The 13,266-nt window shown below is 43.9% G+C and overlaps 1 protein-coding gene across 2 annotated transcripts in view; it reads left to right on the top strand.

Moving 5' to 3' along the window:
• LOC134352930 (gamma-aminobutyric acid receptor subunit alpha-3-like) overlaps nucleotides 1-13,266 on the top strand; it is a 351,194-nt gene that overhangs the window by 241,719 nt on the left and 96,209 nt on the right. For both annotated transcript variants that reach the window (XM_063060567.1, XM_063060565.1), the window contains exon 5: nucleotides 11,851-12,071. In XM_063060567.1, the coding sequence (XP_062916637.1) occupies nucleotides 11,851-12,071 (221 nt within the window). The remainder of the gene's footprint in view (nucleotides 1-11,850; nucleotides 12,072-13,266) is intronic.

The raw sequence follows: 13,266 nt of genomic DNA, 5'->3' as shown, positions 1-13,266 counted from the left end.
AATGTCATGGTAGATAGAATATAATGTGTAAGGTGAGCTGCCACAAGAAAGCAGCAGCCATCACCAGGGCCCCCACCATCCAGACCATGCTCTCTTCTCGCTGCTGGCATCAGGAAGGAAGTACAGGAGCCTCAGGACTCATACCAGCAGGTTCAGGCACAGTTATTACCCTTCAGGCATCAGGCTTCTGAACCAGTGTGGATAACTTCACCTGGACCTCAACACTGAACTGATTCCACCACCAGTGGACTCACTTTCAAGGTCTCTACAGCTCACGTTCTCAGTTTTGATTTATTTGCTTGTTGGTTTCTTTGTTTATTAATTTGTTCACTTATTTTATTTGTTTTTGTTTGTATTTGCAGTTTGTCTTTTGCACATTGATTGTCAGTCTTTGTTTGTGTGTAGTTTTTCACTGATTCTGTTCGGTTATTCTACTGTGAATGCCTACAAGAACATAGATCTCAGGGTGGCATATGGTGATGTATATGTACTTTGACAATGAAGTTACTTTGAACTTTGAAGTTTAAAGATCTGAAGTCATCCACTTTAGTAGGAAAAGTAGAAATGTAGAGTACTTCTTTAAATAGATTTAGCTTGAAAGGTAACGGTGAGCAGTGAGATATTGGTTCTCTTGTTCATGAATCATCGGATGTGAATGTTTAGATTCTGCAAAAAAATTAGAGTTCAAATTATGAATTGACTTTTATGGTTTTAAACAGACTTTCTTATAAGATGCCACATAAGGTTTAGTGAAACTCACATCCATCTGAATGAGAAAGAAGCAGACTGCATCTGGTGAGGAAGTGTGGCTAAGCTAAGAGACTAATGAGTGTGTTTTACGAACTTGGTGAAATGAATACGGATTACTTTTACAATCCCATCACCACGGCCCATCGTCCAGCTCCATGCATTTCAGCACCCACATTTGTGGTGGAGGTTATTGAATATTTGGAAAAGAAGACTAAATGATGCATTGTTCATTATAATTACCATACAGGAAACTGGCAGAACAATATTACATTCCTGTCAATATTGCTTGCTGCATAATCATTTGTAAATACTGTCATCCAAACTTCCTCTGCAGATGCAGTTTGATTGTTCTTCATTCAAAGGAAGCATCCAGGGACCGCATGGGGTTCATCTCAAATGTTGTAAGGTCGGATTGTCACATTAGCACCAGGGCACAGATCTAGAAAATGGATCTGATTAAGATCTCACCAGAAGATCCTTTCCGGACAGGGAATCAGTAACTAATAAACTGAGAGGGGAGGTGCCAGGACATCAGGTATAAACTAAATTAAAACGAATAGTTTAAATATTAGGAGCAGAGCTCACATCACTCAGTGTGACACAGAATAATGGGAATATTAAAATAAATTTGTTCATTGCAATAGGAGGAATGGATAGATTATCGAATGCTATACGAAAGCCATTGTTCACCAGGCGAGGAACACTGGCTGAAAGGGAGCCTAGCGAGTTGCTACTTGGGGTATTGGAAGTGCACGAGAGGTTTTACCTCCATCAGCCATGCATTACAACTGACCAACGCACAGTAACCGCCATTGAGAAAATTATTCCAGGTTTCTTATTTTTAGTTGGGGGGATGGAGGAAGAAATTTAACCATCAAATTTATCACACATTGAGCAAGGAACAGTGATGTGGAATGGGGTCACACTGTACAGTCACGGAACAGACACAGAGATTGAAAGTGGAGTCCAGGCACATGGAACGAGGACACAGAATAGATAGATGGAGCAAGGGCTCAGGACATGTACATACTTCTGGAATACAAGATTGCCTGCTGCCATCAGAGCCAAGTAGACTGTTTGGGTCCATATTTCCTGGAGGTGAGAAGACTGAGGGGTGACGCTATTCAATCAGAGGTATGTCCCTGATGACTATTGTTGACCAGGTGAGGAGCACTGCCATCCACAGCTCTAATCTGCTAATTAAATTTGCCAACAACCCTACAATGATTGGCCTTATCTCAAACAATAACAAGGTGGCCTACAGGGAAGAAGTCATCTCTCTGACACAGTGGTGTCAAGAAAACAACCTCTCCTTCAATGTCGCAAAAACAAAGGAGCTGGTTGTGGATTACAGGAGGAATGGAGACAGGCTAACTCCTATTGACATCAATGGATCTGGGGTTGAGAGGGTGAACAGCCTTAAGTTCCTCTGCATATACATCACTGAGGACCTCACGTGGTCTGTACACACCAGCTGTGTGGTGAAAAAGACACAACAGCGTCTCTTTCACCTCAGACGGTTGAGGAAGTTTGCTATGGGCCCCCAAATCCTAAGAACTTTCTACAGGGGCACAATTGAGAGCATCCTGACTGGCTGCATCACTGCCTGGTATGGGAACTGTACCTCCCTTAATCGCAAGACTCTTCAGAGAGTGGTGCGGACAGCCCAGCGCATCTGTAGTTGTGAACTTCCCATGATTCAAGACATTTACAATGACAGATGTGTAAAAAGGGCCTGTAGGATCATTGGGGACCCAGGCTATCCCAACCGCAATCTATTCCAGCTGCTACCATCTGGGAAACGGTACCACAGCATAAAAGCCAGGACCAACAGGTTCCGAGACAGCTTCTTCCACCAGGCCATCAGACTGATGAACTCACACAGATCTGAGCATATTTCTATGTTACATTGACTGTTCTATTTATTATAAATTATTATGAATTACTCTGATTGCACATTGCACATTTAGACGGCGATGTAACATAAAGATTTTTACTCCTCATGTATGTGAAGGATGTAAGAAATAAAGTCAATTCAATTCAATTACTATTTTTTTACGTGATGCATCACAGAAAGCACCCTATCTGGATGCCTCACAATTTGGTATGATCTCTCTGGATGTCATGCAAATCAAAAGGTCTGCACTGCATCTTGGTACATGTAACAGTAATAAAGCAACACTCATCTCACGAGGACTCAACAGGATAGGCGTTGACACTTTTCCATTGGTGGGAGATCCCCAACTAGGAGACACAGTTATAGAATAGGGGGCCAATCATTTGAAGCTGAAGTGTGTAAACATTTCTTCTTTCCAATGGAGGAGAATCTCTGGAATTCTCTGCCCCTGAGGGTGGTGGAGGCCAGATCAAGAGAGAAAAATATTTGAAAGATCGTAGCATGGTGTGCGATGAGGGACTGACACAGAAGTGGAGTTGAGGCCAGCATCGATCAGCCCTGATCATATTGAGGGAGCTGGTAGTGTAGTCCCGCTTCTGTTCTCTCCAGGTTTTGTGATGCCACGGCTCTGGTATGCTCAGATCAGCTCTCATATGATGTGGAAATGAAGTAAACAGTTTTGTCAGTGCACCTGGAACAGAGATCTTCATATCTTCTTGCGACACTGAAGTATTTCTAGTTGTATTTTGCTGATTGATAAGCCCCGAAGGCTTCCAGCCCTCCCCGCACACTAAAGTTGTGCTGTCATAGCAACCCTTCACGTCTCTTCTCAGTTACCACATCACTGTCTCAGTCATTTGGGGTTTCCATGACAACTCCTTCAGAAAACCTCTTCTGTCGGGGTGGTTGTAGCCACAGACCTAGAGTGAGGTCAGAAAAATCTTTGGTAGGTGGAACAAAAGAAGGTGGTCAGACCTGCACACAGCTAACATCAGATCAGCCTCTTCATTTAGATCTGTCAGTGTTAGCAAAGCAGAGAAATCAAAGAATCACACTAAAGAGCTTGAATTACTGTAATGCCATAAACATAGCACAAGGAACTCCTGCTGTTGCACCAGCAGTGTCAAAGAAATTTTGATCATAAGATTCTTAAAGAAGTATCAGGGCAACTGTCAAAACCTTGGAGAAAGATGCAAGTGAGAGTCAAATTTCTTAAAGCATAAGAGATAAGGAGAGGGTTGTTGGTTCCGACCTGAGACATCACACAGCTGCCAGTGGTGGACGCCTATGTCTGGGGATGTTTCAGGGGTCAGTTATGGGACAGCCAGACATCTCAGGATTGTAGGGGTGCAGGGAACTATATCAATAGTTGGGGGTGTGATCACACAGGGCATTAACTCAGAAATGTAGGTCAGGGGCTCGGCGGAAAGGTGTGAGCTGGGATCTCAGCATTGGAGCTGAGGCTCAGTGGATTCACATAAGCAGGGAGAGTTCTGACTGGGCAATCATCTTTACAGTTACAGCTTCGCCAGGAGTGAGTGGGCAGATTAGGGGACACCACCGAGACAAGGGGTCTGGAACTCATCTGGGACCAGTCTGGCTCCGCTCTATAGGGTCCAGAAGAGGGGATGGAATTAGTGATAAAGAGGGAGATAGAGTTAGTTTTGTGAAACTTTATGTTTACATGTGTTTCACAAGCCTGCAAATTGCATCTGCTCAAAGGATTACTGAGCCACTTACAGATTCTTTGTGAACAGTTAATGAACTAGCGGTGATGTGGCCCTTCAGATTCCTGCTGACATTATTTAGAATCACTACCAATCTCACTCAAGAAGAGTTTTTTCCTCACATCTCACTATGCTTTCTGGCCCCATTTGAAATCTGTGTTCCCGAACCTTAAATTCTCTGCGAATTGGGACAGCTACTATTCTCTCTGACATTGTTCACTTCTGCATCACCCCGTCACTGTTATGTTTCGTAACTTCAAAACATTAAACTAGTTTTAAAGAAAACAAGAAAGTCAGGAGATAAGTCATATACTTTTTTTCTTTAGGAGTGTCACACACATATCACGTGGTAGCCAGGTGACTTGTGCTATTCATGTATTTATCCATCTGACCTGTAATGGATTATTTCAATGAATAAGAATGTTCAGTCAAACATATAGATATATGAGAAGGCCTTGGCGAGTAGGGTAAACGAAAACCCCAAGGCATTCTTCAATTATGTGAAGAAAAAAAGGATGACAAGAGTGAAGGTAGGACCGATTAGAGATAAAGGTGGGAAGATGTGCCTGGAGGCTGTGGAAGTGAGCGAGGTCCTCAATGAATACTACTCTTCGGTATTCACCAATGAGAGGGAACTTGATGATGGTGTGGACAATATGAGTGAGGCTGATGTTCTGAAGCATGTTGATATTAAGGGAGAGGAGGTGTTGGAGTTGTTAAAATACATTAGGACGGATAAGTCCCCGGGGCCTGACGGAATATTCCCCAGGCTGCTCCACGAGGCGAGGGAAGAGATTGCTGAGCCTCTGGCTAGGATCTTTATGTCCTCGTTGTCCATGGGAATGTTACCAGAGGACTGGAGGGAGGCAAATGTTGTCCCCTTGTTCAAAAAAGGTAGTAGGGTTAGTACGGGTAATTATAGACCAGTGAGCCTTACATCTGTGGTGGGAAAGCTGTTGGAAAAGATTTTTAGAGATAGGATCTCTGGGCATTTAGAGAATCATGGTCTGATCAGGGACAGTCAGCATTGCTTTGTGAAGGGCAGATCATGTCTAACAAGCCTGATAGGGTTCTTTGAGGAGGTGACCAGGCATATAGATGAGGGTAGTGCAGTGGATGTGATCTATATGGATTTTAGTAAGGCATTTGACAAGATTCCACACGGTAGGCTTATTCAGAAAGTCAGAAGGCATGGGATCCAGGGAAGTTTGGCCAGGTGGATTCAGAATTGGCTAGCCTGCAGAAGGCAGAGGGTCGTGGTGGAGGGAGTACATTCAGATTGGAGGATTGTGACTAGTGGTATCTCACAAGGATCTGTTCTGGGACCTCTACTTTTCATGATTTTTATTAATGGCCTGGATATGGGGGTAGAAGGGTGGGTTGGCAAGTTTGCAGACGACACAAAGGTTGGTGGTGTTGTAGATAGTGTAGAGGATTGTCCAAGATTGCAGAGAGACATTGATAGGATGCAGAAGTCGGCTGAGAAGTGGCAGATGGAGTTCAACCCAGAGAAGTGTGAGGTGGTACACTTTGGAAGGACAAACTCCAAGGCAGAGTACAAAGTAAATGGCAGGATACTTGGTAGTGTGGAGGAGCAGAGGGATCTGGGGGTACATGTCCACAGATCCCTGAAAGTTGCCTCACCGGTAGTTAAGAAAGGCTATGGGGTGTTAGCTTTCATAAGTTGAGGGATAGAGTTTAAGAGTCGCGATGTAATGATGCAGCTCTATAAAACTCTGGTTAGGCCACAATTGGAGTACTGTGTCCATTTCTGGTTGCCTCACTATAGGAAGGATGTGGAAGCATTGGAAAGGGTACAGAGGAGATTTACCAGGATGCTGCCTGGTTTAGAGAGTATGCATTATATTCAGAGATTAAGGGAGCTAGGGCTTTACTCTTTGGAGAGAAGGAGGATGAGAGGAGACATGATAGAGGTGTACAAGATATTAAGAGGAATAGATAGAGTGGATAGCCAGTGCCTCTTCCCCAGGGCACCACTGCTCAATACAAGAGGACATGGCTTTAAGGTAAGGGGTGGGAAGTTCAAGGGGGATATTAGAGGAAGGTTTTTTACTCAGAGAGTGGTTGGTGCGTAGAATGCACTGCCTGAGTCAGTGGTGGAGGCAGATACACTAGTGAAGTTTAAGAGACTACTAGACAGGTATATGGAGGAATTTAAGGTGGGGACTTATATGGGAGGCAGGGTTTGAGGGTCGGCACAACATTGTGGGCTGAAGGGCCTGTACTGTGCTGTACTATTCTATGTTCTATGTTCTGTATACAATATTGCTCAAACACCACTGAAATGTTAAATATACAACAATTATCTTCTCTGATCCATGGGGACTAACCCCAGCAGCTCTTACCCTGTAGCTAAGTTCTTCATTATTACACCATGAAATCAGCACTGACTTTAACCAAACTCAATGGAGAAGTTCAATCCAGCCAGTGTTATATTTAAAAATGAATGAAATACATGTCTGTAATTAATGCTTACAGCTTACAAGATGGAGTTAATTTCCAGATGACCATTTTCACTGTCACAACTCAGATTTTGTTTAAGTATTTTATTTTCAGAAAATAAATAATGTGACAGAATCAGAATCAGGTTTAATATCATCAACATATGTTGTGAAATTTGTTGACTTGGCGGTGTCAGTACACTGCAGTGTACGATAATAGAGAGAAAAAGAAAACTGAATTACAGTAAGTACTAGACAATGGGGTGACCTGTTGGGGCACCCTTTGAGAGAAGGGTAGTGCAGTCTGATGTGACCAGAATGGACATTACATTTTCCTGAATGCTATTGGTATCGCTTTACTTTGGAAACTGAAGTAGTAAACCTCAGTTTATTAAAGAAGAACGACGCATAGCAAAGCAAATATAGCTCCCCCTCGTTTAACAAAGGACACTTTTGATGGCATCATTTTTGGCTTATCTGCCATCCAGGACATCTCAAGTGTCCTCTTTCTTTAAGGATCGTGGTTTCCCTTCTGCCATCATCACTGATGCCCTCACCCGCATCTCCACCATTTCCCACACTTCGGCCCTCACCCCATCCTCCCGCAACCACAACAGGGACAGAGTTCCCCTTGTCCTCACCTACCACCCCACCAGCCTCTGGATCCAGCACATTATCCTCTGCAATTTCCGCCACCTTCAACAGGACCCCACCACTAAGCACATCTTTCCCTCACCACCCCTCTCCGCTTTCCACAGGGATTGGTCCCTCCACGACTCCCTGATCCACACGTCCTTCCCCATTGATCTCCCACCCAGCACTTATCCCTGTAAGCGTAAGTGCTACACCTGTCCCTACACCTCCTCTCTTGCCACCATTCAGGGCCCCAAACAGTCCCTCCAGGTGAGGCAACACTTCAATTCTGAGTCTGTTGGGGTCATCTATTGCATCCGGTGCTCCCGGTGCGGCCTCCTTTACATTGGTGAAACCCAACGCAGATTGGGGACTGCTTCATCAAGCACCCCCGCTCCGTCTGCCGCAACAGACAGGATCTCCCAGTTGCCACCCACTTCAACTCTGCTTCACATTCCCATTCAGATATGTCCATACATGACCTCCTCTACTGCCATGATGAAGCTAAACTCAGGTTGGAGGAGCAACACCTCATATACCGTCTAGGTAGTCTCCAGCCCCTTGGTATGAACATAGAATTCTCCAACTTCTGGTAATTCCCTCTCCCTCCCTTCTTTCATCCCTGTTTCACTCTGCCCCCTCCCCAGCTGCCTATCATCTCCCTCATACTTCCGCCTCCTTCCACTACCCATTGTGCTTTCCCCTATTCCTTCTTCACTTTTCCTGCCTATCCCCTCCCTGCTTCACCTCCCCCACCCCTTTATCTTTCCCCTGACTGGTTTTTCACCTGGCACCTACCAAGTGTTGGGCACGTGGCCAAGTGGTTAAGGAGTTTGTCTAGTGATCTGAAGGTCTCTGGTTCGAGCCTCAGCTGTGGCAGTGTGTTTGTGTCCTTGAGCAAGGCACTTAACCACACATTGCTCTAGTGTCTGTGTGAGGAGTGGCGCCCCACACAGACTTCCAATCTGCACCTTGTAAGGCATGAAAATGCCCGGCGCAGGCTTCTCATGGTCTGAGTCGACATTCCCTCCCTACCAGCCCTTTCCTTCCCACCCTCCCCCCCCACTTCCTTTGTAGGGCCTCTACCTCCTTCCTCTTCAGTCCTGTCTGAGGGTTCCAGCCCGAAACATTGACTGATCATTTCCACGGATGCTGCCCGACCTGCTGAGTTCCTCCAGCGTGTTGTGAGTGTTGCTCTGCCACCCTTGTGCCTCTCATTGTCATTCTGGAGCCCTTTCATCCCCCGTCACTTCATCTCTTCTGCTGTTTGTTGTTTGTCTCTGATCCTGGAGATGTGCATGCCTCTCCTCCTCTGTCCCTTCTTCTCGCATCTTTTTTTGTCCTGACTCTTTGATCCTGGAGTCTTGGGGCCCTGGCCTCATCTGATTCTTGTTCTCTCCCTCTCCTTGCCACTTCCCGACGATGTTTGGCGTCATCTCTTGACCATAGCATCCCCCTTCCCTTTCCACGCAGCATAATTAGGCTGACCATTATTTTTTTACCCTAATGCTGGATAGAAGATACAAAGCAGTAACACAGTGTTCATGGGTTCAATATCCATTCAGAACTCAGATGGCAGAGGGGAAGAAACTGTTTCCGAATCATTCAGTGTGTGCCTTCAGAATTCTATACCTCCTTCCTAATGGTAGCAATGTGAAGAAGGCACATCCTGGGAGATGGGGGCCCTTAATGATGGACACCGCCTTTCTGAGGCACTGTTATTTGAAAATGACTTCGGTTCTCCGGAGACTAGTACCCATGATGGAGCTGACTAAGTTTACAACTCTCTGCAGTTTTCGTTGATCCTGTGCAGTAGTCTCCTCATATCAGAAGAACATAAAATATAGGAGCAGGCCACCCGGTCACTGAAGCCTCCCCCACCATTTAATATGATCTTGGCTGGTCCATGCTAGCCTCAACTTCTGTGTGGTTTTAATGCTAGGAATATTATGAGTTCAGCAGGTAGACTTAAACCATAAATCAGTACACAGAAAAATGATGCTTTGGCCATACTAGAGACTTGGTTGTGAGAGGGACAGGAATGGATGCTCAATGTTACAGGAGTTTGATGCTTTAGAAAAGATAGAGAGGGAGGTAAAAGTAGGATAGATTGTGATGTAATTGCATTATTAATCAGAAACAATATCACAGCTGCACAGGACATAATTGAGGTCTCATTCACTGAGTCTATATATGTAGAACTCAAAAATAAGAAAGGTACAATCACTCTGATGCGATTATTCACCAGACACGCCAATAACCACCGAGACATTGAGAATAAAATATACAGGCACATTAAAGAAAGGTGCAACAACAACAGTTGTTATAAACTGTAACTTCAACTTCCCTAAATTATACTGGGACCTTCTTAGTGCAAAGTGTTTAGATGGGACAAAATTTGATAGGTGCACCCAGGAAATTTTCTTCAATCAAGATGTAGATAGTCCATTAAAAGGAGAGTCCAAACGGACCTTGTGGTGGGTAGTGAGCTTGGCCAAGTGACTGACCCTTCTGTGGAAGAACAGTTAGGAACAGTGATCAATACTCAAGTTTTAAGATAGCTATAGATTAAGGTAAGTATGGACCTTACAAGGAAGTATTAAATTGGAGTAAGATAAATTACAAACATCTTAGAAACAAGGGAGAGTTAATTGAAACTAGCTGCTTTTTGGCAAGTCCACATTTGATGTGGATGGTGTTTAAAGACCACCTGCACAGAGTATATGTTCCAGTAAGAAGGAAGGACAAGGATGGCAAGGTAAAGGTACTTTGGATGTCAAGAGAGGTGGTGAATTTAGTCAAGAAGAAAAATAAAATGTGTATAAGATTTAGGAAGTTAAAATCGAAAAACAGAGCACTTGAGGATTATAAAGAGGCCAGCAACAAATTCCAGAAGGGAATTAGGAAAACCGGGAGGAGCCATGAAAAATCTTTGGCAATTAGGATTAAAGAGAATCCCAAGCCATTTTATATATACACCAAGAACAACGGGATAACTAGGATAACTAGGGAGTGGGTAGGATCACTCAAAGATAAAGGAAGGAACATGTGCTTGGAGGTGGAGGATATGGGTAAGGTCCTCAATGAGTACTTTACACTAGTATTTACCAAGGAGAAGCACACAGATGATAGGGGGAATCAGTGTGGAATGTGTTGAGTTGCTAGAATGTTTTGAAATTAAAAGGAGGTAGTGTTGGGTATCTTAAAGGCATTAAGGTAGAAGCCCTAGGACCTGATGTGATATACTCCGGGTTACTGAGAGAGGAAAGGGATGAACTTGCCGTAGCCTTCACCAATATTTTCATGTCCTCACTAGCCACAGGTGAGGTTATTCCATTGTTCAGGAGATAATGAAGATAATCCTGGAAACTATAGACTGGTGAATCTCACATCAGTGGCAGGGAAGTTACTGGAGAGAATTCTTAGGGACAGGATTTATGAGCATTTTGAAAAATGATAGCGTAGTAATAGACAATCAGCATGGCTTTGTGCAGGGCAAGCCATGGCTTATGGATTCAGGAGGTGATAAAGGTGTCTAATGAAGGTAGAGCTGTGGTTGTTGTCTACATGGATTTTAGTAAGGTATTCAACAAGGTTCATCATAAAAGGCTCATCCCGAAGATTAAGATGCATGGGATCTTCAGTGAATTGGCCAGTTGGACTCAGAATTAGCTTGTCCATAGAGGACAGAGGGTAGTGATCAATGGGGATCCACACTGGAACCTTTGTTACTTGTGGTACATATAAATAACCTGGATTGAAACATAGATGGGGTGGTTAGTATGCAGACAATCTGAAGATTGGTGATTTGTGGATAGCACAGAAGTCCGACAAATGATAGGGCAGGATATAGATCAGTTGAAGGTAAGTGTGGGGAAATGACAGATGCACCTTAACCTGACCAAATGTGTAATGTTGCACTTTGGGAGATTAAAGGGACAGTACACTGTTGATGGACAGAAGGATCTTGGGGTCCAAGTCCACAGCTTCTTGAAAGTGGCTATACAGGTTGAGAATGTGGTAAAGAAAGCAAGTGAGATGCTTGCCTTTTAATTGAGAAATTATGTTCAAGAGTCAGGATATTATATTGCAGCTTAGGGAAGGATGTGGAGGCAGTGTGCAGAAGCAGTTTATCAGGATGCTGTCCGGATCAGTGGAGATAGCCAATAAGGAAAGTTTAGACAAACTTAGGTAATCTTCTTAGAAGTGTCAGAGTTTGAGGGGAAATCTGAGAGGGTAGTGAAGCCAGTGTTGTGATTAGTTGCCAACACTGTTGAAAGCAATGTGAATGGGCAGAGGAAGGGCAGGCTGGAGATGTGCTAAAAAAAGTGAGTTGTGTTCCTAACGACTTTACTCTTCTCTTTATGTCTCCTGACCACAGGAGTATACCGTCGATGTGTTTTTCCGTCAGAGCTGGAGAGATGAACGGCTCAAATTTAAAGGGCCTATGCGCATTTTGCCACTGAACAACCTCCTGGCCAGCAAGATCTGGACTCCAGACACCTTCTTTCACAATGGGAAGAAGTCAGTGGCACATAACATGACCACTCCAAACAAGTTGTTGAGGCTGGTGGACAATGGTACCTTGCTCTACACCATGCGGTAAGAAATCACTGAGCTCAGAGCTCAGCTGCTCTTCACTCAAATTATTCAAACCCGTTTACATCACCAAGTGGAATACACCACTTACTAATAAAAATCCAAGTCAATTTTAAATAAAATTTTAATTAATGTCACCAGATGCAATCATAAAATTCTATTTACCTGCCGGCATACTTAGCAAATCTTAGAATAGTAACTGTAAACAGAATCAATGAACAAAAAACTGTGCAAATGCAAATATGAGTAAATAGCAATAAATAACGAGTATGAAATAACAAGTTAAAGAGTCCTTAAAGTGAGACCATTGGTTGTGGGAATATCAGAAATAGAATGAGTCTAGTTCAAGATCCTGATGTCTGAGGGGTAGTAACTGTTCTTGAATCTGGTGGTGCATGTCCTGAGGCACCTGGACCTTCTACCTGATGGCAGCAGCAAGAAAAGAGCATGATCTGGGTGGTGAGGATGGATGCTGCTTTTCTTCAGTAACAATTCATGTGAATATGCTCAATGGTTGGCAGGGTTTTACCCACGACATACTGGACCTTTTGTAGGATTTTCTGCTCAAGGGCATTGGTGTTCCCATACCAGACCATAATGCAGCCAGCCAGCACACTTTCCTCCACACATCTACAGAAGTTTGCCCAGGTTTTTGATGACGTGCCCATTCTCCGCAGACTCCTGAGGAAGCAGAGGGGCTCTCATGCTTTCTTTGCAATTATGCTTGTAATCATTAATAGCACTGACCAATTTGGATCTGGAGTAAAATGAAAATTACTGACACACTTCGTGGTCAAGCCATACCTTGGAAGGAAATAGGCAGTTGATGTGTTAGGTTAAGACTTTTTACCTGGGTTTCAACCTAAAGCCCGGACTGTCTATTTCCCTCCATAGGTGCTGTCTGACCTGCTGAATTCCTCTGGTATTTTGTTCCTGCTCCATATCCCAGAATTTGTGTCTCCAGTTTGGATTTTGTTTATTATTGTGTTATGGGTGGTTAGGGTATGGGCACAACCGTGGATGGAAGAATCTAACGTCCATTCCTCCTTTTCTGGATAGTGAAAACTTCAATTCAATTACTAGTGTGCTGTCTAATCACTTCAGAATAGACCATGTTAATAGGGTAGTCTAGTTGTGCCTGGGCCAGAATGGAGCTGGTCAGGAGCTTTTCTTCAAAATGATATCAGTAAACGATTAT

The sequence above is a fragment of the Mobula hypostoma genome, chromosome 10 (genome assembly GCF_963921235.1).
Source record: "Mobula hypostoma chromosome 10, sMobHyp1.1, whole genome shotgun sequence".
Classification (NCBI taxonomy): domain Eukaryota; kingdom Metazoa; phylum Chordata; class Chondrichthyes; order Myliobatiformes; family Myliobatidae; genus Mobula; species Mobula hypostoma.
Note: the sequence above shows the minus strand (reverse complement) of the source record. Positions and strands in the feature narration are given on the sequence as shown.